The following is a 17,680-nucleotide window of genomic DNA, read 5'->3' as shown; positions in this document are numbered from 1 at the left end:
GTCCCTTTTCAGAAGCTACATCAATCTTCTTGGTCTTTGTTTTAACTTGTATTTCAGTTTCAGTTAGATGTGTAACTTAGATCACAGCCTTGTGTTACTAGGCAGACAAGCACACAGTAAGTAGATCTGGTGGGGGAAAAAAAACATATGGAGCAGTTTTCTCTGGAAAATTAGTCTGGTTGAAATGGGAGTGTATCAGTAGCATCAAGAAAATCTTTCAGTAGATCACTTCAACTTTCTATCTTTGTTATCAAAGCATTTCCGAGTGACCTTTTCGTTACAACATTCATGTTGGATTACAGGCTGAATTTAAAATGTTTTATTTTCGTGATGCAGCTATTATAGTTAATACTGTGTAGTGTATAGTTTTCATTATCAATAAAATGATGTAATTTTTCCAAACTTAAAATTTAATTTTTCTGAATGTTAATGCATGAGAAATTTTGAGAGGTGGGCTTTTTGTAGTGATTTGGAAAGAAAACACAATTCAAAATCTGAATTTTCCCCAGAACGTAACTTCCAGTTTTCAGTCAGTGCTAACAGGCAGAAAAAACCTGTCGCTTGCCTGTTGGCAATCTACGAGCCTAAGGGGGTGAATAAAGGAGACAATTTTTTTGCCAGACGGAGAGCTGAAATGCAGAGACATTGTTCAGGCTGCCTAAGTTCCTATGTGTGCACAATAAGAGGTATTACTGAGTCAGGCACCTCTGGAGGTTCTTAAGAAGTGATTCAAAGGCTCGGAGCTCTAGTTGCGCTGAATGGGGCTGGAAGGGAAGAGAGACCTGAGTCTTGGTCAGTGCCTGTCACCATGTAACAGTACATCTATGGGGATGGAGGAGATCCTTGTTGAAGTGTTGCCTGCACTGCAGGCTGGCTGGCAAGTACAATGTTAAAACGAAGAGCTGAGCTAGGGAGTGCCTCCCTTGCAGGGCAGCAACTCAGTGCTACTCGCTGGAAGTAGGTTTTGACCACTGCGGTCAAATATGTAACAGTTCCCTGGCATTCCTTAGTGCTTGCAAAGAAAGCATGTAGGTTTCGGGGCTGTCTGGCTCCATTCTCTGCTTTTTCTCAGGCTCTCTCTGTGACCTTCCAAGGTGCTTAGTCTCTTTCTTCTAGTTTCCCATACATGGGGATGATAACACCATCCTCCCCTTACTGAGGTGCTGCAGAAAGAAATCTGTGGGTGGCTGAGAGCTGTTGCAATTTTACAGTGATGTTTGTTAAAGAAAAGTGTAGGAAGACATGCTTTCTTGTATATTGTGGCTTGTTTGGAGTAAAGGACTGAGCCGTGCTTAAAGTGTTTGTAGTGTTGTGCACCCTATGCATTTAGATAAAATGGCACATCTGCATTAGCCTTGTAGTTTGGAGCAGGGTGCGCTTTTGAAACGAATCTCCCAGTCATCCCTGATGAGCACGGTTTTGCTCCCATTGGAGAATGATCTCAATTTGTATGAACTGTTCTATTTAACTACTCTGTTTCTTTCTTGGACAAAACTAAACCAAAATCTGCACTCCAGGTGTGCACCTAAGGCACTTTAGCCAGTAGAAGCAGACTAGAGCTATTCTGACGTAAAATCCCCCAAGGTGCACATAGTGTGGATACTGGGTCCTCTGTACCACTGTTTTGATCTGCAGACCTGCTTCCACTGAGCTGCACTGTTTGATAGTACGGGCACAGCTAATAAAGCAGGAAGACTTGTACAAATTAATTCAAATCTCAAATAGGAGCAGTTAAACAAATGGAAAACCATGTTTCTAGACTCATGTTCTTAGTGATTAGCCAGACCCAATCAGACCTCAAGTACATTCAGTCCAGTATTCTCTCTCCAACAGTAGCTAGTGCCATGTGTTACACAGGAGGGTGCAAGAAATCTTGCTGTGGAAAGTAAGTTGATCAGCTGACCTAGGGAAGTTTCATCCCAGCCCTGAAGACTTAGAGATCTTAAACGCAATAGGAGGGTTTCTGTCTCCTCTAAAATCACCTGCAACATTGGATGAACTTGTTACTGGTATCATGGTCCTTTTTATGAGGCTTTACAGAGAGTCTGGACAATTAAAACAAATCCAGGTAATCACTGTCATGAAGCCTGGCTATTGCTTTAAAGAATCTGAGAGGAAAGAATTGTTTGTGAAATAAAACTGTGATTAGTTCTCTGTTTCATGTTTAATAAATTAGGTATCTTATCTGTGTAATTTTCTTACTCCCTCCTTTGGCCGCAAGTTCTCCCCACTGTGGCTGGGCTTCCTAATGTCACAGTGTTCAGTGAAATATTGAGTGGTTACCCAATTGCACCTCAGTCCATTGGTTGCTTTGTTTTGCTCTGGAAGTGGTGCCAGGCAAAATTTACAGTTTGTAATTCATGCACTAACAGCTTTTATTAATGAGGATGAGTTCTGAGTCTGGTCATAAGTGTTTTCTTGCTGTTTGCAGGGGACAGATTATGTGCCATGCTTGTTCTCTGAGCTGCCCTATGATCATTATAGCTGTGGGCAGGGTCATTTAAACCCGCTGCACTGGGCTAAGTGTCTGCTCTGTGAAATGAGCCATTCTTCTGGTTCCCATTAGCTTGTTTATTTCCACTGTGCTTTGGGTGGGATGCTCTGTCTGGGAGACCTTTAACTGAGCATCAGGGAGCACTGCAGAATCAAATCATTTGGAGATAGACAAGTATTTTTAATAATGCTTAGCACTGCTGATTGAATCATTGGGCAAGGCCCTTTGGGAATGCCCAAAGATTTGTGGATGGTGATGCTGGGGCAGTAGCACTTCCTGAAGCCTCATGGATAAGGCTGACTAACCTGGAGGTGGGCAAAGGTCCAACTCAACTTATATGTACTGCCCATGAACATACTTGTCTTTCAAGCCTAGTTTTCTGCTCTGACTATGCTGTGTTCTAGGGAGCCCACATTAGGCTAGGTATATTCCCTTCTAGCATTTCCCTCTGGTCTTCTCCAGTAATAATTGTTTGTTCTGATTCCATTAATTCACATGCCTGTGAGTGTGGGTAGCAGATCTACTCAAGCAAAGTTAGCCATTTTTCATCCTGGGAGAAAAGTTCAGATGGGACCCTGAGCTTTTTCAGGATGAGGAAATCGGGTGCTTCAACTCTCTCTGCCTGAGCCTTGTGAGAGTTGTAAAACATGTTTGTTGATCAAACCCAAGTAGTCTTGAAGCTTCTGTTGTACAGCTGTTGTGTTACACCCCAACACTGCTATTGCAAGACTCCATTATGCACTGCTTTTCTTGAGTTGCAGCACCCCTAGCCATTTCACTACAAGCGGTACACTATCCTTTGCCCGTTCATAACATATACCTTCTCCTGCCATACCCTTCAGAGCCAATATAAAGCCTCTCTGTCAGTCATCTGCCTTTCCTGTGTATACTTATATGTGTCTTCTCAAATGAAATCTGCCACTTAGTGTGGTCCATGACTAAGGCAGACTTCTACAAATAAACTAATACCTTAATTCACCTGTGGTTTGTCTATAGACCAAAGTGGTGGTATCAAATGCTAGCAAATGTTTTGCGCATTTAACCCATCTTGTGTCAATAGCAGTATTGTTGAACACATGGTAGCACAAGTTTCGATGTGCATTGGAAAACTGAGGATGTGCCAGGATCTGGATAGTGTTTGTATTCTGCTTACTAGAACCTGGTGAGACTTGTGTTGTGTCTGGGGATATTGTTACTGGTGTCTGATAAGTCAGGCATGCTACACTCTGTCCTTTCTTTTCCTGTGGAGATCCACCCTTAATCTCTTTGGTCATATTTTGTGAGGATTTGCTGTGAATGATGATGCTGGAGGAGTTGAAAGCATGAGGATTCACTTACTGAGAGCACTGCAGAGAATTTAAGCCTTCAGCAGGGAATGGAGGGTGATGATGCATCTGTAATGGACACACACTACTGAATTAACTTGGTTTGGTTTCAGGCACTGGAAAGTGACTTTGTCAGTGCCCACCTCCATCGCTGGATAGATCTGATTTTTGGCCACAAGCAACATGGCTCAGCTGCAGTGGAGGCAGTTAACACCTACCACCCTTACTTCTACGGAGACAAGATGGACCTCAACAACATCAAAGATCCTCTGATTAAGAGCACTATCTTGGGTTTTATCAGCAACTTTGGACAGATACCAAAGCAGGTACCACTTTATCATGAGTCTAGGAGGAAAAGCAGAGAGCACAATTTATTTTGATCTGGTAGTGTTTCAGCTGGAAAGCAAGAGAAGAGAGACTGTTTCTCTGATTTGAATCTACTGAAAGTTGGGCCATAGACTCCTCCAGATTGTATACTACATCAGTGTACATCCATACCCATGTGCGTGACTCCATACTCTAATCATGCTATTCTTGCTGTATATCATAACAGCAGCAGTATCAGATCTGGGTTCTGCTTCTTCAGTACAGTCACCTGAGTAACCACCAGGCTGGGACTAAGTACAGTCAAATAAAGGCAGTTTAAAGTCTCACCTATACTTTTCCACTGAATCACTGGGATTACTTTCCTATCTCTGTGAAGAAGGGAAATAGTTTAGTAAGAACGTAGTGAAATGTGTAAGATGATTTTATTTTAATTAAGAGTTTCATGTATGACAGTCCTGAGTCTCTGATTAAGTGTTTAAATAGATGTTTCTTCTGCAAAGTCTGGCAGGTTGAGATGTATTTTTCAATGCCATGCCTTTGTTCTAGCTCTTCACTAAACCACATCCATCCAGGAATGCCCAGGGAAAAAGTTCACTGGGAAAAGAGGCTGTGCTGTCCCTTCACTCAAGTGGAATCCTTCCTCCATTCCTCAGCAGCCTGCAGAACCTGAAGCTCTCGCCGGTTGCAATCAAAGGTGCTGCAAGGGCTGTACTTCCTTTTCTGAGCAAATAAGTGTAGACTTTTTAACCAAAATCTGTTTTGACCAGAGTCCCAAATCTGGATTTTTAAGAGCACAAAAACAGTCATACACCTTTATTGTAATGTGGATTGGTACCATCAAGATCCCTTCTGCCAATTGTTATTTGTGTATGTGTATTGTAAGATGGCATTGAAAACACGAAAATATGCATGAGAAATCTTGAAACTTCTCGTGTAGAGTTCAGAACAGAAATTTTTTTTTACAAGATGCTGAATCTTCTAAATTCTAAATATGTCAAATTAACACATAAAGCTCCCCATTTTCCCTTCATGTTCTTTCTTTATATTCAGCAGCAAAATAAATAGTCTCTCTTTCCCCCTGTTGCCTGATCTCCAAGTGTTTTCTCTTTCCATCTTTTTCATAGTCTGCTACTTTTCTTAACCTGAAGAAACCTGGAAAATCGCAGTATGTCTACATTTTGATCCCCTGGTGGTGTTCTTTGTATCACACATCTTTCTCCCATAGCCCTACTGCAGAGAGACTGTTGTTGACGTGCCCTGCATGCTTTGCAATTCAGGGCGTAAGGCAGTCTGCCCATGAAAGGGAGCTTAATGACACCACTGTTAAATCCCTTTCTCTGGATTGGGTCACTCCCACTGCATGGATTTATGTGGTCCATTGGAGACAGGAGTTTCCACTATTCCATCTGGAATCTCACTTGCAGGGTGGCTTCTGTCTGTGGGCCTGGCCACAGTCCTGAGCCCAGGTGTGGGTCTTGCCAGCCTCATGCACAGGATACCTAAGGGGGAAAGTTGCTGTTAGTGCTGTAGAAACAACAGAATGAAATATATTCTCTTTCTCATCAGATTCTCCCAAGGGAGCCATTGGGCACATTGTTCATACCGAGAAAGGCGTTCTGGCTGTTGAGAAAAACAAAGTTTTGATTCCTCCTCTTTGGAACAAAACATTCTGTTGGGGATTTGAAGACTTCACCTGCTGCTTTGGCAACTATGGATCTGAGAAGGTAAATAAGAAAAAGACTAAGCGTTCCAGAAATGGCTGGTACGTTGTGGTTCTTTGGCTGGTTTGGGCACCAACTTCAGAGGCTGTGGGGGACCTGATATTCAGTGGATTCTGTACAGAACTTTTACAGTCAGGCTTCTTGAGGAATATCAAGCTGGATATCCCAACAGAGCAAAGATCATTCATCTCTCCTGAAAATGTGGCATTTCCCCTCTAACTGATCCCAGATTTTCCTTCAGTGACTGTGTTGTCTGTGACAATGAAGGAGAAACCTCCTTTCATAGGATATAATGACAGTGCAAGGTCTTCTGACCCCTGATTAAAAATTTCATTGCGCAGAACTTTCTACTGGAGTTAAGATAGGGCCATCTGTCGATTCCCCTCTGGCTCCCAAGCTTAGCCCAGTGCATTCACTCAGCATAGTAATGTATCCTGTTCTAGAAAGTTAATTCTCTTTTTACTTTGCTGTAAGAAATCAACATTCTATATTGCCATGCTGCTGGTTAGGACACTTGGCAGATTCAGTTTCTTTCTCTACCACAAACATACTGATTTTGGATGTGTTTGGCACAGTGTTATGACATGCAAAGACACCTGGGTTAGCTTGGGTACCAGAAATGGCAGAACACATCATTCATGAAGAAATAGGCTTGGGTATCTATGTATGCCTCATCATTGTGTTTTACAGACATACCCACAGTCTCTGGATTTGAAAAAGCCGTGAGATGTAGTATACTTCTGCTCCCTTTAAAGTCATTTAGAGTTTCCCCATTGATTTCAAAATCATAGATTAAAATGATTACTCAGCAATTTATAGATGCTGCCACAGCTGTAAATTACTTGCTTTGCCTCTTCTGGATGACCAAGAGGAGAGGAGCTTCTAGAGATGGGGTTTGTTTTTTTTTTGGTCCAAAGATCTAAGTACCGTAAGGTATTGTACCATAAGATAACACGGAAAACTCAGGGTGTCACTGAGCCTCTTGTGTGAATATACAGTCACTATAAACAATAGCGAGAGTCTGACCTGAGCCCCTCTGGTGCCAACAGTAGTAGCCTCTGGACTTTGGACTTGAACTTAAAAGAAATTTTTGCAGTCGTTGCAAGTTGGTAGCGGATTGTTCTGTCTGTTTTATAGTTTTTGTCACTGTGGCATCCAGGCCCATCACAATCCCTAACGCCATCCTGTTGTCCCCATTTTGTGGTAGGGAGCTGATGCAGAACGTGAGTGGCGGGATGTTGGTGCTGTGATTGCAGCAATGTGTAATCAGCTGGAGGTTGGTTTAGGCCAGGCTGGATGCTGCTAACAGAGCAATTTGTACAGAATGGAATTTAGTGCTGTGGCTTTTGGCTTTTCAATACAAGTGAGAGGAGGGCAGCTGAGCCTGAGACAGACTTCTTCATGCACAGTAAAGTGCAGTCAGTCCCTGAGCTGTTTCTTTTTAGTTTACATTGAATGTTTGCATACTGTTACTGTATGATGGCAGCATGAACTTGCCTGAAGTTAGGCAGGAAGTTTGTAGCAGGAGAGGGGTCAGAGCTCAGGTCTCCTAAGACATAATCTAAGATGCTGACTTCAACTCATCCTCCCTCTTTGGGCCCTGGAGGATGGTCCAGCTGCATGCCACCATAGTGTGTGTATGTGCATCCGATGAGGTTGTGCTGTGAGCATAAAAAGCCTGGATAAGATGAGTTTATCTTTCCTGGCCATGAAGAAATGGGGATGCAGTTCTGAAAACTAAATCTGCTATTTGGTATAAATAAATGCATGGTATCATCTGATGAGCATCTGACTGCAAGTTGCTTTCTTGTACAGAATATGACTACATTTGAGTGTATGGCAGACTGGGGAAAGTGCCTCTGTGCTGTATGTCCTTCAGCAACTACCATAATCACATCTGGAACAAGCTCTGTTGTGTGCGTCTGGGAACTTTCTTTGGTCAAGGACAAAGTGAAACGTCTAAACTTGAGACAGGTGAGTACTATGGCTTTTTTGCTATAGAAACTTAATGAAAACCAGAGGATTTCTTTCTCTCAGATGAATGGCAGAGGTAATGTTAAGATGATTCAAAAGGGCAGGAAAAGATGATAGAGATGGGAGTCATACTGGTGACAACCTGTTATCAGGTCAGGAGCTGATAGTATGCCTTATACTTATGGCTTATAGTTTGTGTTCTGCTTGCTTTTTCTCACTCTGGTAGCATTTCCATAGTTTATCATGATCGTTTGATCAAGCACTGAAGATAAGGCTGTTACCCCCACTTGCAATGCAGCCAAGCTTTGGGTTATTTTCAAAACCCAGTGTCAACTGGAGATGGCTCCAGGTTTTTTTATGCTGCTACAGTAGTGAGCAAGATCTTCAGAACACCCTGCAAAATGCCATTCTGCTTAGGTTCCCAGACTGGTACTTAGCTGATGGAGAAGGGTCAGCCGGGTGGTTGGACTTCTTGATACTTTTCTCCCAACCTGAATGCAGAACCTAAAAGGTTTATTTGTTACTCCATGAGGTGTAGAGGTGGACCCAATAGAAATGGTATGGCTCATGTCCAGACTGTTCAATGTCCTTCAGTGTTTGTTGATTTGAGGTTCATCTATAGTCATTGTATAGCCTTATAAATGTGGTTTCATTTGCAAAAGTGAAGTTGCATGCAGGATTTGTCTGGTTCTATTGTGAGTTCTCAGCTTTACAATTAAAGTTGAAATACTCCTGTCCCAGGTCTGAAAGGTAAGGCAGCATGTGACTCCTCCTTCCTAACAAACCAAGAGACAGAAAGTGTTATGCTACTCTTAGGCAAAATTATAAAGGGTGAATTGATCAGCAAGAAGGTCTCCAAATGTTAGAAGCTTGTTCTGTTCATTTGCTCCAGAGGGATATTCAGGAGACATTTCAGTGCTTTCCTTACCCTGAGCCAAAAATCTGTTTTATTTGTCATTAATGATGTGAAAACTTCCATATTTATGGGGAGGCCAGAGAAGTATCCAGAACTTTATTTATCTGAACTGCTTGGGTGTTGAAGTTGGGAGGGAAACTCTTTGGAGCAGCCTCTCTTTTGAAGTTTATAATGCTTCCTGCTTCAGAAGCAGCAAGAAATAGGAGATAAAATCTTTATTGATGACCTTTCAATCCTGCTGCTTAGTATTCCCAACCAGGACATGGACACAGAAGTGGAAGAAATAGCACTAGAGAAAAGTCTAAGCAGCAATCTTCATGAACGTCAAAATGATTCAGGTCAGGGAGTCAGTCTGAATTTCAGGCAGCTGTTTGTAGAGGCTCTATTTTATCTACAGTATCATGCCTTTCTTTTTAACTGTCTAGCATCAGCTTTGCTGGTGTATTCCACTGTGATTAATCTGATATTACCCAAGTCCACAAAGTGGTGTGAGATCATGCTGTGTTATTTTCTTCTTTCTTTGCTAGCAGAGGTGCTTTTTTTTTTTTTTTTTTTTAAATGATTTTCTTCCATAGAAGTCATCCATTTTAATTAGTTTGGTTCTTATCTCCTGCCATAAGTCTAGATCCTAAAGCCATTGAAATCCATGGCAACATTCCCCTGATTACAGTAACAGTTGGCCCTTATTTCTTTTATTGATGGCACCTTCAGAACTCATGAGTTCTGCTTGAACAGTTTAGGCAGCGTAACCAAATCGTCACTATTAAATAAATCAGTAGGAAATATTCTGCTACAGATGCACGGTTTTGTAGTTGGAAAGAATCAAATAGATCTATAGCAAGACAATAGTCTGGGTCCATAGAATTAAAAAAAAAAAAAAAAAAAGCTAAATTAAAATCATATGTCTTCATAAGGAGATATTTAACATTTCAATGAAAAAAGTTCTATATTATAAAATAAAACGTGACATTACGTGAAATACTGTTAATACTAGGTAATTTATTGCTAACACTCTGAGAATCTTTCTGCTAAGGAAACTGTCTGGCAGTGTATACTGAGAGCTCCCCTGTGTTATAATGCAAACGATATTTTTCCTACCCAAAACAAAATGGTTAAAATTATATTCTCCCAAGCTGTATGGAAATGCACTAATTTGTAACTTTCTAAAGCTAACACATTTATGCTTCAGAGATACATAATTTAGTAACAAACAGCAGCCTGAATTTTTATCAGGTTTAAAAAATAGGTACAATAGCCTTCAGACTTCAAATGAGCTGAAAAGGCTCCCTTGGTATTTTCTTCAATCCAGAATTTAAGGGGTAACATTTTTCTTGAAGATTCATTTAAAAGATGATGAACAATTCAAAAACTTCTGTTTATTAAGGCCAGTACCCAAATATCTTGTTAATGAAGCTTTCTGTGTCAGTCCAAGCAATGGCTTACATTATGGTTTCTTGCATAAATGATACACACTGGTCAACTTTTCTTACACTACTCATTGTTAACACCTGTAAAATAACAGAGTATTTTGAATAAAATGAAAATGCACCTTAATCAAGTATTCTATAAAATCCAATCAACCTTATTGTTAAGAAACCACTATAGTATTGTTAAGTCTGGAAGGAATGAGGAAGCTACAGTTCAAAATATTAGAAATTGTTTTCATTAATGTATTAGAGCCTAAACAAAGCAGATAATTGCATAAACGTCAGCCTGATTTCCAGATTTGATTAAATGTTTTAGGTATCGAAAGCATCACAATGGTGAGGTACTTAATTATGCAACAGCTCAGACATTCTGAATCCTATTCCATCCCAAAGAAAAGGGCATAATTTGTATTGTGTAATAAATAAGGCATATTGTAGAACTGGACTTCAGAAAAAGATTTTTTATCTGAAAGAGGCTGCCCAGACAGGGAGTCTGTAGGGGTCAAATATTAATTTCAATGGTATTAACACTGAGCCTAACTTCCACTGGTTGGCATAGTAGGCATTTGCTTAAAAAAATCCATTTTCTATCTAATTATATTCTCAGCAGTGCTGTGATTGTTACAGATTTTTTTTATACAGGAATACAGAACTAGCATTCTTTTGAGACCTGACTTTTTACTTCCCTTTCGTATCTCCCAACCTTAAGCAGCTAGGTGAGCGGCTCGGTCAGCCTGGCTCCCTGCTTGGGGAGAGGGGTGAATCTTGCGCAATTGTTTCCCATTGTACGAAGTCACTAGGGCAGCTGGGTGCACACCCAGCGTTAGGTGGTATGAATCCAGGCTCTAATGTTCATTCTGCATGAAGTATGCAGTCTCAGTCCAACTTCATGCTCTTCTTTGCACTGATAATACCTATAAGCTTCGGAAGAATTAGGGAATAGGCCTATGTCTGTATGGATAGGTAGGATTGACCTTAAGATCACATGTTACACCATACCTCCCATTATCTATACAGTAACCCCTAATAACTCTTGGGTCTCTTGTAGTTCACGTTTCTTTCTTCTTCCTAATGTCCATTAATAGTGACAAGAACAAAAGAAAGAGCAAATATTCTGTGGGTGGATGCCTGGAAAGAGCCTGCTTCCCAAGCAGGAAGCCTTAATCTGAACCCGAGTACCACTCTGGACACAATCGTACTGCTGAGGCCGGGTGCCAAGTTTCTAACTGACTCTGGTCACCAAGGAAAATATTTAATCTGTCTCTCCATCAGCAGCAGCTTTTCCCATCACTGTCATCTGTGACTGTTGCCGCCAGACAGAACAACTGCAATGTTCTTGGTATTGGCAGTCAAATCAGAAACTACGGCTAGTTTGGGAAAGCAGTGTTGCAGTGGGAAAGCAATGTTTTGTGCACAGTTTACATCAGATAAGTTTTCAGTATTGCTTTTTAAATGAATACAACAGAACTGAAAACTTTTGGAGTATTAGAGGCTTTGAATTTAAAGTTCTTGACATTACTTCTTTCCTCTAGTTATTGTAATCAGAGGGGCAGAGACTGATGACGGGTCTCCCTTCTTCCTTTAGAACATTATTATGAGATTTTGGTGCTCTTTCCTTGATTCTGTGACAATCTCTCCCCTATTGTCCATATGTTTTTGTAAGGCTGCTCTTTCAACTATAATTGAGATCTTGTTAATAAGCAAAAAGTGGGAGTTTTTTTCCTTTTTTTAGGCTTTTTTTCAATAAGATTCAAGTTCTCATGCTGCTTTATTGACTTATAAAAGTTACAAGCCTGGTGTACACAGTACATGTAGGGTTCAGTATATTTAAAAACTGGGTTAGTAATTCCGTAGGCATTACAATTTTTCTTTCTTTCTACTCTTGTCGCATAAATAAGCCTGTATTTCTTAGTAATTCAAATGTTAATGCAATAAATAACAAATAGAATTCAAAGAAAATCATTTACTTTATACTTCTGCTGATTTAGAATGGCAATCACCTGAACCATATTCTCACAGCAAATGCAGAGTAATCATGAGATGGATTTCCTTTCACCTATTTTTCTTATGAACTGTCACAGATAGGGCAAAATTGACATGTTTTGGTGAGTACCACTGTTTGTGAGAAAAAGGAATATCAGTGAAGCAAGACATCTGCTTAAAAGGGAAACTCTTCACTCTGCTTTCAGCAAAGCTATCTCTTGTGTTCTTTCTTCCTCAAGTATAAATTAAGGTGGAGTTCAGGGTTTTACTGACATTTGGCTCAAAAGTTTCTGCATCGACACAGTTGCAATCCAAAAAATATTTCTGATGGGCTTGCACTACAAGCCAATGCCTTACACTGTGCTCTGCTAAGTTTTAGTGGCCTTTGCTGTGGACTACCAGGGGATGTATATGAGGAACATCTGGAGAACTAATCGGAAATTCTCTGTGAATGCTGACTTGTTGCAGTGTGGCGTTGCATGGGGATGCGTTATTTTGACAAGGACAGAAAGTAGGCAGAGTCAAGTTGTGTAGGTGTTTGGTGTATGTACCAGCCCCCTTGGGAGGGTGCTGGCGGTCTCACTTTGCCTTGCCTCCCTTGGTGGTCTGGCAGGCTCCTGTGGAGCCGGGAGCCCATGTGCCCGGGGTCCTCCTGCGCCTGCTCTCTGGGCGCTGGGAACTCGCGGGGTCTGGGAGCTGCGGCACCCAGGCGGGCGGGCTGCCAGCGTTTTCATTTTCCAAGACAGCTTCCCATCTTGTGTTTGACTCCAAACTGCAGAAGGAACAAATTTTGAATTTATTGCATGGATGATTCCTTCTTCTACACATTTCTGACTCTTTAACACTATTATCCAATTTCTACACAGTGTAAGGAGAAATAAATTGTCTGTCTTAAATCCCCTAATGGAAAGTGATGAAATGTCAAATGCTTCTAGTCTCCATCTTTTTTCAAGGGATGGGTTGAAAATTCCAAATTTAAGTTTCCTTTGCAAGTAAAATCATAACATTAGAAGTCTGTCTTTTATGTTGATAAAGGTTGATATGCTACATTTGCAAAAATTTAGAAATAATTTAATGAAGCCAGAACCTTTTTTTATTTTTTAACAAAATGTTATGGTACCTGCATACAGCAAGGGAGCTAATATAACAGACACAGAATCTGGAAGATTTGTCTGTCTTCTAGCAGTAAATACTAAAGTACAATGTGTTTTATGGTCAGATATGTGCACACATATCTGACCATAAATCAGTGCCTCAAGCTTCCCTCAAGGAAAGTTGAAAGAGTGCATCTCACAAGAGAGGAAAATGCATTTAAAATTACTGCAGCTATAAAACAAGCTGACATAACCCAAAGCAACAAATATAGGGAAGAAAATCTTCTGGGGCCACATCAGTGCTCTGAAAAGATTTCCACTTTTTGGTTTTATTTGCTCTCAGTGATCCAGTGTGGTTTACAAATGGAAAAAAATCTATTCATTATTCTCTCAATATTCAAACAGCTGCATCCATGCCTTGGTGTCATTTTCTCACAGAAGCAGTACAGCAGCAGAGCTCAAAGAATCGCTTTCCTCAAGGATTTTCTCTAGTGCCGTCAGAAGTGTGTCCAGTTCGGCCTGCTGTAAGTGCACTCCCATTTGCAGGTGGTTCACCAGTTTCAGGGGGATGAGGGAAGAGGGGGGAGAGGCTGGAAGAAAGAGCTGGTTTTCTATAAATTAAAATGGGCTTACAATGCCTCATTTCAGGTGAAAGAACTGAGAGAGTTTCATCTAGTTTCTGCCTGAAATCTTTCCCAACACCATTTTCTCAGTTAAGGCTTCATCCTCAAGGGTTGTTCAGATTTCATTGTGATACAGTTTATTTTATTATAGTATCATCTAATTGATGGTACCTACTTAAGACGTTATCTCTTGTACTGTTTCTCAGTGGCATTTAGAGAGAAGACTGGGCAATTTTGATGGAATTCAAGTTTTGAATACATGTTTTAGACCCATTTTTTATTTGCTTGCTGTTACCAAGATGTTGGCTTACATAACTAACAAGGCTAATTCATGAATGAAGGACAAATGTTCCTAGTTTGTGTTGAAAGAAAAAACTGTATGATTCTAAAATAACTTGATGATAACTCATGGCCACACTTAATAGTTTGTGATTTTTTTTTTTTTTTTTTTAATCCATCACTGAGTTTTTGGACCCGGACAATTAACTTTCTATTGTGAAGATATTGCTTCCTAATAAGACCAACACTGAACCAACAGATTCTGGTAGGAGCTAACAAGAAGAAACAACTTTATAAATAATAGATAGTAACAAGCTATCCTTGAAGCCAAGGATTTATCGGTACTCACAAAAGAGTGAGATGTATCTGGATAGTGAGAATTTACAAACAATACCTGAAATAATTAAAAACTTGTCACATTGCAGTGCTAGTTATTGAAGAAGGTTATGACTGCATACCATATCTTGCCTGAATATTGTTTCTTAAAAGCTGTCTCTGGAGCGTAGATATTTTAGACCTTAATGAGATGTTGTTGCCAAGTTCTACATATAAAGAAGGAGGAAATTCACTGACTAAAGTAGCTGTATTGTAAGACGTAGCTGAATTACAGGATTTTTTTTTTTTGAAAGACATTCTGCTTATGACTGATTATTTTTAACTGACAGCTGACTTACTCCACCACCTGAAAACTGACATTAGAAATTGTGCTGCCTTTGTTTTCTAAATTGAAGAGCTCTCCCGTACCAGAAGTCTTCTCATCTGGATAGTTTTAATTTAAGAGAGTATCTCTCAACTTTCTTTTTCATAAATTGAGTGGATTAGTAAGTCAGGTTACAGGAACCTCAGTTAATTCTAATATCTTTTATCTTACTATTCTTCCTATTTTAAGCATCTTCTTTGAAGCATGGAGACCAGTAGGGGAAATGGTAGTAATTCAGGTCTGTAGTCATCCGTAATGGCTACTAACAGAAATATGTCAGATACTCATCTTCTGCAGTATAATAAAATCTATATTTCTGTCTTTAATACACATCATTGTATTTTCTGAAAAAAAAGGGGTAGGATACAAGTTTCAACTGCTTCCTAACTTTCCTCCTTCACACTTCATGAACTTTCATGAGCTCAAAGGGTCTGTGACTACTAAGTCATGTTGTGTGACCGGGGGATGCATGGATGGAAAAAAAAACCAAAAACCCAAACCCAAAGCTGTACTCTCCCATTATTCCTGCCTCTTCACCTTACCACTCTGGGCCGCTGCAGGCTGACCCGTACGAAAGCTCAACGCAGCAGCTGGCCACAGCGTTTCTAGCCTCCAGACTGCTTCAGAAATGCTGAGAAAATCTATCCATCATCCGGCACATCTCGAAAATACCAAGGGGTTGAATCAGACTAGGCTTGGTGAAGGCATTAGAGTTCAATAATGTATTTTCATTTCTCTGACAGGTTAGTTTACGTAAGATTAAGTTCATCTTTATTTGTTAAAATTCTGTCAAAAATGGAGAGGCACTCATTGATTTTTCTATTCAGCCATTGCTATTGTTGCTAACTTCTTCCCATCTTAATTGCCATTATAAAAATTGGTCATGACTTTAGACAGTGCTGTGTCCTCATGAAATACTTTGTTGCTGTACTTAATAGCAGGTTGTTAAGAGTGTAATGGCTTTTGATTGCGACTGAGCTATTCAGCAATGAATGGGTATGAAATATGCAGTGAAACAGCAAGCATTGCCCGCTGCTGAAAAAGCTGGCCTTACACTATTTCCTTCCTTTTCCAAAATTAATGAGTCACTTCAACACTCATGAACGCGCAAGGTGAACGGTGCTGACCTGAGTCAGGCATAGCATGAGCACACGATTCACAAACTTACTTGCTCAACTAAAAACCTACTGAAACCTGTACAATCCTCTGAGGCTTGCATTATACTTTCAGGTCATCAAATAAATACCAGAATAGTACAAGCATCAACACTTCTGCGTAGGGTTTTAAAGATCTTTAGAAACAGAAAGCACCAGTGATTTGGCTGATTTTGCAATCTGAAATTGGTTTTCAGAACCAAATGTGCTCTGCAGCACACACATTCCTGTTACTTAAGCTTGACCCCTTGAGATTTGCCAGTCCTTTGAATACCCACTTTCACAAAAAAGAGTGCTCTAAAGATAGAGTTTACTCTCATGAACATTGACTGCCTTTGAAACTAGAACTCCCTAAAGGCAAGGAAAATATTTTGTTACTTCCACTGTAGCCTTGCTCAATCAGCATGGTTGGCTCAAAGGAGGAAGCTGCCAGACTTAACAAGGTCCTTGGCAGAAGGAATGAAACTCGACGAGCCCTATAGTAAGGGATGAAAAGGACTTGCTCTGAGCCGAGGGCAGAGATGAGAAGGATCATAACATTGATTGAGGCTTGAAGAGAGAATAAGTTGGGAGTTAAGAGTGAAAGAAGGATCCAGTTGAGAAGGAGAACTGGGGAAAATGAGGTTTAAGTGTACCGCAGACATGGCAATTTTTTAAAGACTTAACCTAAATGATCATACCTCCCTCACCGTAGAAACAGATCGTAGCAGCGTTGTGTACAAGAGTTCTCAAGAGAAATCGCTGTACATAGAAATCACTGACCAGAAGCTGTGTGCTCAGTCAGGGTTATAGCCAAACCAGCAATCCAGGAGGCAGAAAAAGAAATAGTAATTTTCAAAGTTAGTTGAGAGCCAAAGAAAGGTTAACACCAGCAGTTCTGGACATATTTAACCTGAGTTGGATCAGTGTGGAAAGTGCATCTATTTCTTTAAAGGGTTTTAGGGTTGGGGGGTTTTTTTTGGAGAGAATTGCCAATTATTTAAACCTTTGACTTCTCATAAAGGCATATTTGTTTTGTTTTTCATTAAGAAAGTTCTTTCAGGTCTGGAATAGAATCTGGGATCAAAATTATTAATTTCTAGATACATCTCCATTACTGGAATATTGAATGTTCTGGTAAGGATATGCGTGCTTATGTACGTGTGTGTATGTGACTATTGTTTTGCTGTTGTTGTTTTTGAATGAAAGATCTTTATTAATTTTTCACAGTATGGAAAAACAGCATTATGCTTAGATCTGTTGCTAAACCACAGATTTATTTTGTCTTTTCCTTCAACACGAGGAATTAGCAAAGAGTATATTTAGCAATATTAGCATACCTAGGAGCAATATAATTTTATCTGCAATTGTAACTCTGAAGAAGTGAGTCCTAATAATGGTTAAGGTATAACCCTACCAGGGTTTTTTTTTGTGTAAAAACATACTACTTTTGTCATGGCAATATCTGGAACCTGCACATCTTTATCTCTACTATTGGAGTATAGGTTTGTGATCTTGACCTGTTATTTGAATATTGGTAAGATAATAGACAGAATATAATCACAGAATCACAGAATCACTGAGGTTGGAAGGGACCTCTGGAGATCATCTAGTCCAACCCCCCTGCTCAAGCAGGGTCACCTACAGCACATTGCACAGGATTGCATCCAGGCGCCTTTTGAAT

General features: G+C 40.2%; 1 protein-coding gene across 1 annotated transcript in view; it reads left to right on the top strand.

Annotated features, from left to right (window-relative positions):
* Nucleotides 1-16,809, top strand: part of LOC112963865 (WD repeat- and FYVE domain-containing protein 4-like) — a 147,452-nt gene extending 130,643 nt beyond the window's left edge. The window contains exons 56-61 of the mRNA XM_026061309.1: nucleotides 3,933-4,145; nucleotides 4,693-4,840; nucleotides 5,713-5,870; nucleotides 7,683-7,841; nucleotides 8,945-9,095; nucleotides 16,712-16,809. Of these exons, the coding sequence (XP_025917094.1) occupies nucleotides 3,933-4,145; nucleotides 4,693-4,840; nucleotides 5,713-5,870; nucleotides 7,683-7,841; nucleotides 8,945-9,095; nucleotides 16,712-16,809 (927 nt within the window). The remainder of the gene's footprint in view (nucleotides 1-3,932; nucleotides 4,146-4,692; nucleotides 4,841-5,712; nucleotides 5,871-7,682; nucleotides 7,842-8,944; nucleotides 9,096-16,711) is intronic.
* Nucleotides 16,810-17,680: the final 871 nt, after the last annotated feature.

The sequence above is a fragment of the Apteryx rowi genome, unplaced genomic scaffold (assembly GCF_003343035.1).
Source record: "Apteryx rowi isolate R43461 unplaced genomic scaffold, aptRow1 scaffold_18, whole genome shotgun sequence".
In the NCBI taxonomy this organism is placed as follows: Eukaryota; Metazoa; Chordata; class Aves; order Apterygiformes; family Apterygidae; genus Apteryx; species Apteryx rowi.
Note: the sequence above shows the minus strand (reverse complement) of the source record. Positions and strands in the feature narration are given on the sequence as shown.